Source organism: Galeopterus variegatus, unplaced genomic scaffold (assembly GCF_000696425.1).
Source record: "Galeopterus variegatus unplaced genomic scaffold, G_variegatus-3.0.2 Scaffold872, whole genome shotgun sequence".
Classification (NCBI taxonomy): domain Eukaryota; kingdom Metazoa; phylum Chordata; class Mammalia; order Dermoptera; family Cynocephalidae; genus Galeopterus; species Galeopterus variegatus.
Genome location: NW_007726983.1, coordinates 77,559 through 90,277, shown reverse-complemented (window position 1 = coordinate 90,277; position 12,719 = coordinate 77,559). Strand labels below are relative to the sequence as shown.

General features: G+C 49.9%; 1 protein-coding gene across 1 annotated transcript in view; it reads left to right on the top strand.

Annotated features, from left to right (window-relative positions):
• Position 1: 1 nt before the first annotated feature.
• The window catches only part of RASSF5 (Ras association (RalGDS/AF-6) domain family member 5), a gene marked incomplete at its 5' end in the record, with an annotated part of 72,369 nt that continues 59,651 nt past the window's right edge, over positions 2 to 12,719 (top strand). The window contains one exon of the mRNA XM_008573083.1: positions 2 to 236. Within this exon, the coding sequence (XP_008571305.1) occupies positions 2 to 236 (235 nt within the window). The remainder of the gene's footprint in view (positions 237 to 12,719) is intronic.

Below are 12,719 nucleotides of genomic sequence, written 5' to 3'. Positions count from 1 at the left end.
CCGGGCCTCCCGACCCGCTCGCGCTCTCCGGCCTGGTCTGCAGCAGAGACTGCGGCGGCGGCCTGGGGCGCCGCGGCCCCGCGACGTGCGGAGCATCTTCGAGCAGCCGCAGGATCCCCGCGTCCCTGCGGAGCGAGGCGAGGGGCATCGCTTCGCCGAATTGGCGCTTCTGGGCAGCCCCGGCTGGTGTGACCTGTGCGGACGAGAGGTGCTGCGGCGGGCGCTGCGCTGCGTCAGTGAGTGCGCGGGCAGGGGAAGGGCGCGCGGGCAGACCGCAGCTCAGGGCCCCAGGACTGCGACGGGCTGGGGAGGGAGAGAGGGGCCACTGCCCTCTTGGCCTGCAGGGGGGACCCCGACTTTAACCAAGGGAGATCTCCCCTGGAGACACTCTGCTCCTTAGTCCCTTGCCCGGTATCCTTCAGGTATGGTTATGGGGTGTTTAGCAAATACCTCTCTCCCGACAGGTGAGTGCCTGGCTCTCCGCTGACACACACGCACACGCACGCACGTTGGGGTGGGTGGCCGAGGCCGCAAGGTCATTCCGTTGTCTCCCGTGCACCCTCTCGCTTTTGTTGTAGGTTCTTGGGAATGGGTTGTGAGACTGGTACTGAGATGGCCATTTGACCCTTGCTTATTAGGGTTAATGGCAAAATGGCTTGTTTGTTCGACTGTGCTGCAGGGAGGAGATGTAGTTAGGCTTTGGACAGAAACGTGCCGTGAGGTTGAAGAGAGCCTGAGGTCACCCTGGACCTGTGCCCCCTCCTGCCTTCCTCCTCTGGCCCCTCGAACCTTTGGACTCTGCCCTGATGTTTGGCTTTGCCTTGCCCCCTCCTCTTCCTTCTCCTGGATTCCTGCACCAGGCATCATGTTCTAAAATTACCCACCTCCCAGCCGGGTCCCTTCCTAAACCCAGAGCTCTCAGGTCCCTCCAGTTGCCTCCTGAGCCAGGCGCTTCCCAAAACACTGGGCACCCAGGACACAGATTTTCTGAGCAGATCCGCAGTCTTCTTGGGGGTTTATTATTTTCTCCTCCTATGGTTAGGTGTGTGTATTTCTTTAATAGGTGCTCCCCCAACCCCCATATTTGCTGTTGCCATGTTTGGCATAGGCTGTACATAGCCATGTGCTTCTGTGTTTATAAGATATATATAGATATTTTAAATATCTGAAGCACAAAGCACAGACAACACAATGGCACAACCTCTAACAAGCATCTCTGGAAATGGATTGTGGTTTGCATCTTTCAGCAAGGGTCCCTCCCCCATGACAGCAGCCTTGCATCTCCCATGCAACTGCAGCACTGGACAGCAGCAGCTACTTCCACGCCAGGAAAACCCTACTTTTCCTCTCTTCAGTCCACAGCTGGGGCTGTTCAGTGTGTCTCCCACTGCAGCTGGCTGCAGAGAAGGAGAGCTCAGACTCCAAGCCAGGGTCAAGTGGAACGGGAAGACCGGGTGGGTGCGGCTCTTTCTACCACCAGAACTCACAGTTCAGGTGCTAATTAAAAAGGAAAGAGCAAAAGTTATAGAGGTATGTGTTGTGGGTGGAGGGGCTGCTGTCATTTGGTAAATGCCTCTGACCTTACAGTGGAATCAAATGCAACTTGCCCTTGGATGTGTTGGTAGCTTTCACGCTCTCAGGAGTTCTTTACTGCATCCACCAACCCTATGACCATGAAGAGGTAATGGGTTTTATTGTGCTGGAATTTCAGGCAATCTGCTTCTCTGGCATTACAGTTTGTATTTAGACTTTTTTTTTTTCCTTTTTGTCTTTTTTCGTGTCCGGCAACGGATCGCAACCCTCAGTGTCGCGCCCGTACCGGGCCGGGACCGGCCACGGGATCGCAACCCTCAGTGTCACACCTGCACCTCGCTCAGCCAGTGAGCGGGAACCGGTCTGTATGTGGGATCCGAACTCTTGGCGCAAGCGGCACACTGTAGCAGTGCGCCACCGGGCCGGCCCTGTATTTAGACTTTTAAGGACCATGTCAATTGTTGAATATTTTGCACATAATTTTTTGATTTTTTTTTTTTGGTTTGGTGATTATAGTGTATTTGTATGTGCATATGTGTGATACTCCATGATTAAATGCATTAATCGTCACTTCATGGTAGAATTGTTTATTTCCTTTGATTAGGTTATAAACAGTTTCTAGTGGCAGGAAGACCCAGGTCCACAGGCAGTACCTCTGACTTTGTGTGTGACTTGGTGAAGTCTTATCACTTTCCTGGGCTTCCACGGCCCCCCCACATAGTTGGTTTAATACAAACCAGGGATGTCTGAACACCAGAGAGGAAGCAGAACTGGAATCAAGGGGCTATACAGAAGAACCTCTGTTTGTAATTAATATTTAACTAATTGTGAACCTGTGGCTGGGTGGGAAAAGTTGAGGAATGTTCTGATGTGCAAATGAAGCTGGCAGGTGGAGACACAGCAGGCTGAACTCACTGAGCATCTTTTCCATCTTTCTCTAAATTGAAGGTCAAGTTCCATAGTGAGTTGGTTTGTTTGATCTTTAGTTTGAAAAGCAAAGGTCAGAAATAGAACTTTTCAAGGGCCATACTATGCAGTGATTAAGAGCACACACTGGAACCAGAGTCCTGGGTTTGAATCTTGGCTGCTACTTAGTTTCTATGTAACCCTGGGCATCTCTGTGCTCTGCTTCTTGTTTTTTTAAAAAAATAGGGATAATAATATTACCTACTTCATCATGTTAATGTGAATTAAATGGATTAATATATGTAAAACATTTAGAGCAGTGCTTGGCAAAATGCAATATGAACATTTAATTCAATATGAATGTTATTATTATCCCCTCACAACCAACAGCTGTAACAACTAGTCTGAGCTTGTGACAACTCCTAGAATCACTTTTCCAAGCAGTGAGAACAATTTTCAAACTCTGCCTGGTTGCTGAGCTAACTGGGGAAGAGAGTACTGTTGGCATCCCAGGAAGGTTGGGTAGTAAAGTGTCCTCTAGAAATGCCACTCCTGCCCATTGTCTTCAGGTGAGGCCTGTTGTGGCTAAGGAGCATCCTCACAGAATGCCAGTGCCTGAGACCGTCTGTGCCTGGCTCAGGGATCCAAAGACATTGGCTCCTTGTCTTTGTATCAGTTGCACCCAGCAAAGTGCCAGGCACAGAGCACCATCTCAATAAGTGGTAGTTGATGAAAGTGGTGGCATGTTTGTGCTATTAAATCTCCCTTCTCTTAGAAACAAGCAGAAGGCCGGTGTGTATGGGAATGACATCTGCCTGCACAGGAGGCCGACACTGGGTGGGAGCCGTATTGGCAAAATGGGCCATTAATAAGGGAAGCTTTAAGAAAACCATCTTCCCACTGTCTGCCTGCCTTTTTAGTGAAAGTTTGCCTAACGTGAGTTTACTCCTACTTCAAGGTCTATAACTGAGCTCTGGTTAATGCTGCATTTGCCAACAGGAAAATTCAGAGTTAATATTAATTTTCAGGATTAAGAAAAAATTCAGTGTTTTTTAGAGAAGGAAATCCCTTGGGGACTGGGGACAAGACATGGAGAAAGAAGGGGAGAGAGAGAGAGAGAGGTGGTGTGAGATCACTGTGTGTTTTGGGGTGGGGGTGGGTGGTAATGCTGAAGTCCATTTCCAGCATTCCAGGAGGGGGTGGTCAACAGCAAATAACCTGAGGTACTCACCGGCTGCCCTTTGGCTTTGTTCTCAGGGACTGTCTTTACAGGTCGTGGGCCCTGTCGCATGTATAAGGCGCACAGAGATGGCCTTTTACCTTTTTATCTTATTTTGGTGGATGTGTAAGCCGTCCTGGACCAGGGAATGGTCTGGCAGTTGGAGAAACTTAAATCCAACCCCAACATTCCTAGAGGAGATGCTTAGACATGCCCCGTACATTGTTAGTGAGCATCGTGTGTCTGCTCCTGGGGTTGAGGTCTCTCTCCGGAGGGGGTTACTCAGAGCTATGAAGTATTAAGTGATTGGAATTATGGAGTTGAAAGGGGGGCCTGGGTCTCATCATCCCACCTCCCCTGGCTGCGATATACTTATAATGGTGTGAGTTTTGCCATGCAGCCCCCAGGGAGGGGCACAGGAGCCTTTCTCGTGGAGTGTGGCTGGTGTCTCACAGGGCCCCTTGTCCAGCCTCTCTAGTCTTGTCGCTGCATTGATGGCTGGGCTTAACTCAACTCTCTCCACAACTGGAACTACCCGTGTGACAGCCTCCTGATCCTGCAGATCCATCCCCTGTCCTGGGCTCTTTTGGAAAAGAGGCTACTGGGACAATGACATTGACTCTTCCTGTAGCAGAGAAAGGTCTTGGAAAGTGTCCTGTGTTGTCCTGACGGCTCCTGTATTTACCTTGGGTACTTCAAAGGTATTTGTTCAGTATACTCAGTGGTGCTGAAGTGTGTGGCTTGTGTTTTCATTGATTTATGTCCATGCTTGGCTTTGGAAGTTAAATTAAGCACTGAAAGTGATGTTTTGTTGTTGAAGATGGTGGGAATCCCTTACCCCCCAATCCTTCCCCTACCCCTTGCTCTAACTGGGGACATTTTCTTGGGAAAGGTCCTGGTGGAGGGTGTGAGTGTTAGAGCACAGGGAAAGGACCCAGAATCATTTCAAAGAGACCTTCTGAGCTCTCCACACTTGACCGTCTGTGTTTCCTCTCCTCCCTGCTTCCTGTCTTCTCAAAAGATGAAAGTGAAAGGATTAAATGTGGGCTTAATTTCCCCCCATTCATCAGAGCATGAAATTTTCTGATTATGGAGTATCGGGGGCTTGAATCCCAGGTACAGTCAAAAATGATTAATGCCACTTGTCTCCCAGCCTAATTAGACTTGGTAATGATTGTGTGTATTCGCCTGCTGATCCTGCAGAGTTATTAGGTGGCAGCGAATTGACATCTCCTCTTAACACTGAAGGCTTGGTCTGGGATCCTCTCCTCTCCCAAGTTAACTAGTGAATCAGCCTGTGCCACGCCTGGCAGGGAGGCCCTGTGTGACAAGGAAAAGACAGCCCCCAGCCCAGCCCCAAAGGCCCTGCCTGGCTGGTGGAGTGACCTTATCCTGTCAGGGAGCTGCCTGCTATTTGTGAAGTGTGTGTAGGTCAGAGCCGGAGGCTCACAAGAAGCTGCTGTGGTTCCACTCATGCCAGGCCCAGCCCAGGTCTGAGAATGAGCACAGGAAGAATTCTTTGCATGTCAACAGTGCTTTTTCTCTGAAGAGCCCTAAGTGTTTACATGCTTGCTGCTACATTCATGATTGAAATAGCTTCATGAGTTTGGAACGTGAGGATGCTTCTGCCAAGATTGCATGCTGAGGGGAAGTCACCTGTCCACCTTGCTAGGGACAGCAGTAAGGTTAGAACCTCTCAGGGAGGGCTGATTCTGACAGGCCTTCAAGGCTTTGGGGCCATCTCAGGCTCTCAAGACATTTCCCCCCTTTGGGCCCTGGGCCCAGCACCTCTGGGATGGGACAGCCATGGGTGGGTCCCAGTTCCCAAACCCAGAGTGCTCTCCTCCAGGGCCCTCTTTGGCTCTCCACACCCACCCCTCACTCCTCAGTTCCCCCATGGAAGGCAGCTGCTTGCCACCCTGCCCTACCCAGGGTGTTATTAAGGCTGGTAAGGAAGCTGTGAACATATCTCTGGCCTCATCAGAGGCCCTTCACGTCCACATTCCTCGGATGACAAGGTGAGTATTCTAGGGTGGGTGAGTATTTGTGGGTGTGCAAAGCATGTGGACACCCCCACCCTCCAGCCATTCTGTCCCTGTGGTTCATTCAGCATCAGCTTGTGCGGTCTCCTTCTTACTGAGTTTGCAGATCCGGGCCTGTGCTGGTGCAGGATGCGATCTGCCTTGCCAGGCAGTCTTGGTCTCTGCTGACTCCGGTCACCCACCCCTCCCACAGGGCTCTGTTCCGGCTGTCCCCAGCTGGGGCTGGGTCGGGATGTGCTGGCGGCAGCTGAAGCTGGGAAGGCCAGTCCCGACTGGGGAAGTGGTTTTGCACTTAGTCACTTTCGGTTTTTTTCCAAGAGTTTTGGCGAGCTTCTCTCCACATGTTCTGGGCTGGATCTCAGGGTCGGGAGGAGAGCTGAGCCAGCTTTTGGGCTTTGGGGAAAGAGCAAGGAGGCTGAGGTAATGATGTCAGACAGGGCGGAAGCTTCAGCTCCTGGGGGCAGTGGTTTAAGACGAATAAAATTGGTGCTGGGGAATAGTCATGGTTAGCTCCACCCCAAGGTCAAGACTATTTTGGCTCTGACCTTGGGAGGTGATATTTGGGTTTCCACTGAAGCACCCACACACCAAGCTGAGGAGACATGGGCAGAGCCTGGTGGACCCTAAGAGTTCTCCATGGTGGTCTTTGGCTGCAGTGGCCTGCACGTCCGTGCTGGGCCTGTTCTAGCTTGCCTGTGGTTCCTGGAGTAGAGAAAGGTTGCGAGAGATGCACCCATAAGGAACATTTGGTTCTTATATTGCCCTTTTTGGAAAGGAAGGAGGAAGAGCGGTGGGCAGCGTAGCATGTGTCCAGCCTGCCTGGGAGAATGCCCCATCCTGACTGAGGGGTCTGGTGATCTCTGGGAGCTGTAGCAGACCCCAGATTTTCTTCAGGATTTTCCTACCTATGCCTATGGCCCTGGCCTCATTTGAGAGCATCAAGGGGAAGAGTGCAAGGTGACATTGTGCTGAGGGTTTGTAAGAGGGGCGGTGTTGGCAAGTCCAGTCTGTTCATTCCTATGTGTCCTTGGGCAGGCGTGCAAGTATGACACTCACTTGTGACCGCATTGGGGCTGGATCATGTTTACTCTTCAGTGGAGGGCCTGTGTGCCACCTTCTGCTCCTCTTCCTTGTTTCTTGAGCAAACACATTTCCCAAGTGGGGCAGGTCTAGCCCACATATTTGTGGTGGCCATTGGCTGGGGCTGCTAGAAAATTAAAACTTGACTTATGTGGGTAATGGGCAAGTTAATGAAAGTCAGGCCTAAAAGAAGAGTGGTATTCCTTGTCTTAAAAAAAAAAAAAGCCTTTTATGTTTTGTTTCTACTGCATGCTAGATCTGGGAGAGAATGAGCATTGTGTTTGCTGAACATACGAGTTGATGTTCTGTGAAACTGCTGGGATGGACTATTCACATGGAATAAAAATGCAGAATGACCAAGAAATTGTGGAAGCAGAGATACCTTTTATTGCACTTGGCTGTATCTAAAGCATTGTCATGTGCCCTGTCTCTGTTGAGCCCTGCAGTTCGTTTGTGAGGTGGGTAGGGCTGGTTTAATCACAGGCATCCCACAGATGAGGAAACACAACATTCTGGGAAGTCAGGTGACTTCTCTAAGAGGACCCAGATCACTAGTAGCACCAGAAACCCAACACAGCATTTTGCCTTAGGAGCTAACATTCTTGATCATGCACGTTAGTTGAGTTTCTTATTCATCTGCCTCCCTTCTGCCAATAAATGCTGAAATATCCAAAAATGGAGGTACAGAAAAAAAGGAGGGTGAGCCAAGGAGTGGGTGAGCCCTGTGCAAGCTGGAGAATCAGCCAGTGCCTGGGTAATTGAGAGCTGACTGTACTTAAGCCTGTTTTCAGCATTCAGTTTCTGAACTGACCTCCAGCATGGAAGAATTATGATCTTTAAACAAAGTTCTTCTAAATCCCAAGATAAAAGAAACAAGTGTATCTCTCCCCACTGTCCCTCCACCCCATTGGTGTTTGGCATGTGTAGAAATGCAGGTGAAATATCTTTTTCTGGTCCATGCCTCTTCCTTGCCATGACCCAGCTGTCAGAAGTCATGACACAGGACTAACCAGGAACCAAAATGAAATTAACAGATTAGATTCTAGAGGGTACAGCTCAGGTGAAGGAGTTGGGACTGGAAGATAACTGAGGTTTGCATAATAGACCCCTGGCTCTAATTCCAAGCAGTGGTGTAGCCCCGTGGGGAATAGTAAATCTGGAGAAAGCACCCCACCCCACCCCACCTCTGACTCTGTGTGTTTCCCCAGGTCAGACTCACACTTGGGAACAGATACCGTTGCTTAGTTTCCTTGCTAACTTGGAGGAGGCTGTTTTCTCCTTCCAAGTTGAATGAAGTTAGAAGTTTGATGGTTTCTGTTGAAACAATTATGTCCTTTCTGCATCTGAGGAAAGTATTAAAAACCCAAAAAAACCCTCAGAGATGCTTTAACTATTCAAATGGAACAACAGATTCCAGCTGTAAACTGAGAGTTTTGAGAGAAAGCGTTGAACATGCCGTCTGTGAATGTCTATTCTAGAGATGAGTGTTTTTAAAAGCAATGTGGAGGTACCTGTACATTAATAGGATGTTTCAAGGTGAGAATATATTGTACTCCCAGCACTTAAGATGATGAAGGCTATTGCTTCCAATTATGTCAGGCCTTGGACACCCCACTCAGCCCAGAGGTCACTGGGTCATTGCTTGGATGCCTGGGGCAGCAAGAGGTCATTGCAGGCATTCCCCTGCCTCTGGATGGTGCTCCTCCCAGACCTCCCAACAGTAGAAAATCTACCTAGTTTTCAAAGGGTCAGGAATGAAGATTCTGGAACTTCCCAAAGCTCCATCTCCAGTGTCTGCCAGTTTTTTCCTGCTGGCTTCCCCAGTGGCTTAACCTGTCAAAGAACAGCTCTGTGATGAGAAGAAAAGAGAAGTGAGAAGCTCCTCCAGCCCCAGTGGGGCATTTGGGAGGGATTTTCCCCCGTTACACTTGCTCATATTTTAAAATTCCCCCAGGAGGCATGTGTTCTCTTCTCTGAGGGTGAGAATGCTGTCCTTGCCCGTGCTCAGCCAGGCGGGAGTTCCTGGACCCTCTTGGAGATCACCCCTTGCTTGATGGTCCCCAACACCATTTCAGGACCTGGTCTCACTATGACCTTCTGGTGCAGAGGTGGCTCGGTAAACTAGAGGGCCACAAGAAAAGGCCATGGGCAGCCTAATCTCCCTGAGGAAGCATTAGGGAGGAAGGAACAGTGTCTGGGCCTGAGGAATGGCGGCATTTGGGGGTGTTTCTATATTAAATAAGTGGCTTCTAAACAATGAGCTTTTATTGCTGCTTCAGCAATTGCCGAGGCCCTGCATAGTGAGGGATGATCTAGATGGGACCTCCTGGCCAGGTTTTCTATGAGAAGGGCAGGTGATAGGGGAGCCTCTTTGGAGGATCAGAGTGCAGCTTAGATTTGTTCCACAAACATTTTCTAGGCACAAGGATATGGCTTTGGGATAAGATGCACTTCGGCATTCTCTTTGGCCTTGGGTAAAAAGACAGCACAAAGGAGTTGAGCCAGAGGTTGGTGGTGGTGCAGGGAATAATATAGCTCACATCTGAACCCCAGTGTTGACTTCCTGGACCTGACACTAGGGAACCAGGGCACGGATGTGTAAAAGCATCTTCAGCCAGAGATTCTGCAAGTGCGGGTGTCCTCTGAGGTTTGTTTCCTCTGGTTAAAGAGCAAGTGTCCCTCCTTCATGTTAAACTGGCCCCGACTGGCAATTGGCAGGTGAGTTCTGAAACCCCTGGGTAGCCTGGGAGTGGGCACCCCTCTCCAGTGGCTTTCCTGGAAGGCTCTGCTGCCTGACTGGTGCCTCTGTCTTGGCTTGGGCAATAGCCTCCAGGAACTTTTCCACTAGGATTGGCTACTTCTGGGAGTCCGAGTGAGGGGAAACACTGTGAGTACCTTTTTAAGGCAAGAGAATAACATTTCTGCTCTTTTTGTGAAAGGCTCTTTTCCCCTTTTCTCTCTCTTCCTCCTCTTCCCCAAAGGGGCACATCCTTTTTCCTGTCATCTCTTCTTTGCTCAGGTAGCTGGTCTCAGATAAATGGTCTGACCCTCTTAAAGCAACACTGCCTCCTTACAGGCCCCCCCACCCCCCAGCTTAGCATGGGAGGATGTGAATTAGCCCAGTTTGTCCCTTAGGATGCTCTACAGCTAGGAAAGCATTATTAATCCACCATCCCCAAAGAAATCCATTAACAAGCTCCTGGGTGAGGCATGTGGTGTGAGGTAACCGATCACTTCTGTCGTCTGTTGAAACTTTGGAGACATTGATTTTCAGACTCACAGGCGCGACTGAGAAGTGAGGCTTGGGGCAGGCTCTTTCCTGCAGCTTGTTTGGTGGGGGCATTTTTATCTTATCAAGCTAAAAGTCCCAGGAATAGAAAGTTTTCCACTGGGGGAGGTGGAGGGGAAGGGACCTCAGCTAGGGAAGGGAAGGCGTTGGTCAGTGTGTGCTGGTCCCAAGGTCCCAGATGCCTGTCCTGGTCACAGGAAGCCGGAGCCCTCGCTGAGCCCTCCCCACCTCGGCACTCCACCCCTGACGCCGGGCCTGGAGAAAAGCTATTGATCTCATGCAGCAGCCAGGATGACCGAGGGCCCAGATGAGGAGGCAGCCACTGCCTGCTTTGGTACAGTCACTGCACGGCTCCAGCAGCTCTTCCACAGGCTCCCAAAGAGCCGCTCGGTATCAGAGAAGCTCCAGATCCTGCAGAGGTTCCATATCGAGGCTCAGCGAGCTCGGGGTAGGTCCTAGCTGATCTAGCTGGGGGCGTTCATAGGGTGCTTGGGTTCTGAGAGTTCTGCTAGTGGCCCTTCCTGTGGAGAAGGAGTGTGGGGTCCTTCCGGTAGCCTGGTTCTTAATGATGAGCTCAGCACCACTCCTTGGCCCTCCTAACTCCACAGGGACCAAGGCTTAGGTATTGCCACCTTGCCCAGTTTAGGTTGAACAGCCAGACTGAAAGGACATGGTCAGCCTGTTTCGGAGTCCTGGTGTTGGCCATGCACTTTAATGACCTTTCCTTAGCCAAGAATGAGGGCCAAACAGTCATCTTAATCAGGGTGGCCAAGCTGGTGGACTATGGGCATCTTGGATGGCCACCGTTTTCCGCTCTGCCCATCCTGTAGCTCTGAGGGGCGTCAGGCCTTGCCCAGCTGCTGAGTCAGCCTTCCAAGGACCTGGGAGCAGTGGAGTTTCCTGGGCAAGGGTTTCTCACCTGCATAGTTGGTGGAGATGCACGTGGGGCTGTGTAGAGCTGAAGGCTGCAGGGTGGAAGTGCAAGCAGGGACTGGGCCACTGATTTCCTTTCCTGAGTGCTAATTACGGTGAGAACAGATCTTGCCTGGAGAAAGGTAATGGGACAATATAGGAGTGAGTGGAAGGTGAGAAGGAGAGACAACCTCAATCTAAATGATCATAGTATCTTAGGGCATCCTACTTCCCTTTTTCAAAAAAAGGAAGCTGAGACAACCAAAGGCCCTGTTGGTGGCAGCACCAGGACTAGGATCCTGGCACTGCCCTTCCAGCCTGGGCTTCTTTCTGCTATGTCTGTCTGAAGCATCCTGTAGCGTATCTGCTAAAGAATGAAAGCATTTATGTTTGTATGTGTTTAATATCATTTATTACCCACAGATCTCTGTAGGGTGGGAATGGGAAAGAGCGTATTCTGTTTCACAGACAAGACAGCTTGTCTTTCAGAGAAGTAAGGCCCCTTATTAGAGGTCATTGCCACATGGCCAGGCCTGGACCCCTTTACCACTGGATTCTGCTTGTTGTACTGACCTTTAACTGCTTCTCTTTAATGGCTGGAAATGTCTGGAGCCCATAGGCTTTCCTCCCCGCCCCATTCCTCTCCACACTGTTCTCATGCACATTTAGGACCAGGTGGGGATCTAGGTGGGTCATAGCACTAAGTCTTAGGGATAGAACTAAACTGAAGAGCCATCTCTGAGCTAAATTTTTGGAAGCAGCATTTAAAAAACAATAGGATCTTGATGATGAAAAATATATTTTTTCTGAGTAAGGCTTTATCTCTTGAGAAGTGGGAATTTTAATTCAACCAAACTTAATCCCCAATTGGAGACAAAGGCTCTTTAGCCAGCCTGAATAATATATCCTCATCAATAGCCTAATACATACTGTGACCTTCACTAGGAAGAGAGTTGGATGCTGAGTTCCTCAATTTAAATGCTCACGCGTGTGTTCATGATCATCTTCCCTCTCTGAGAATTATTCAACAGATCATTTCCTTGCTCCTTTGCTATTCAGCCCAAGGAGTTATAGATTTAATAGAATCAATCAGGCCTGGACTGGCAGCATTAAGTTCAGGGCAAAGACTGCACTGCAACTACAATGTGCTGCCTCAATTTGTGTTAGCATTTGGATTTAATCGATGGAAGGGGAGGGGGAGACAGGATGCTCAAAGATGACGGGAACAGCAGACTGCGGACTGCGGGCTTCTGCAGCATCTCCATCTCACTCGCAGGACTCCACGGGCAGCCTGGGGGGTGGCATTTAAGAGAACAGGCTTGGAGTCAGGCTAAATTGAGTCTGGGTCCTGGAGTAACCATTTCCTGGCTGGAGGGCCTTCCCCATACAGATTAACCTCTCTGAGCCTTGGTTTTTCCAATTATAAAATGGGGCAAAGAATCCCGACCTCAAGCTGATGTTACGTGGATTAATGTGACATTGGATGTAAAACAGGCCCCTCACTGGGAGCTGCTGTAATTGAGTGCTCCCAGGAAGACTTTTAGCAACTGCTCTCAGCAGGTTATCTGGACAGACCTCCAACAGGGCTGTCTGCTGATGCATTGCACCTGGGCCGAGATGAGCTGCCTGCATCTCAGTGGAAGAGATAGGGTTTGAAGGTTGCAAAAGTGGAAGAGGGATGTGAAATTCTTAAACACAGTCCCTAGAAAAATTCCTGTTTGGGGGTTTACCATGCCAC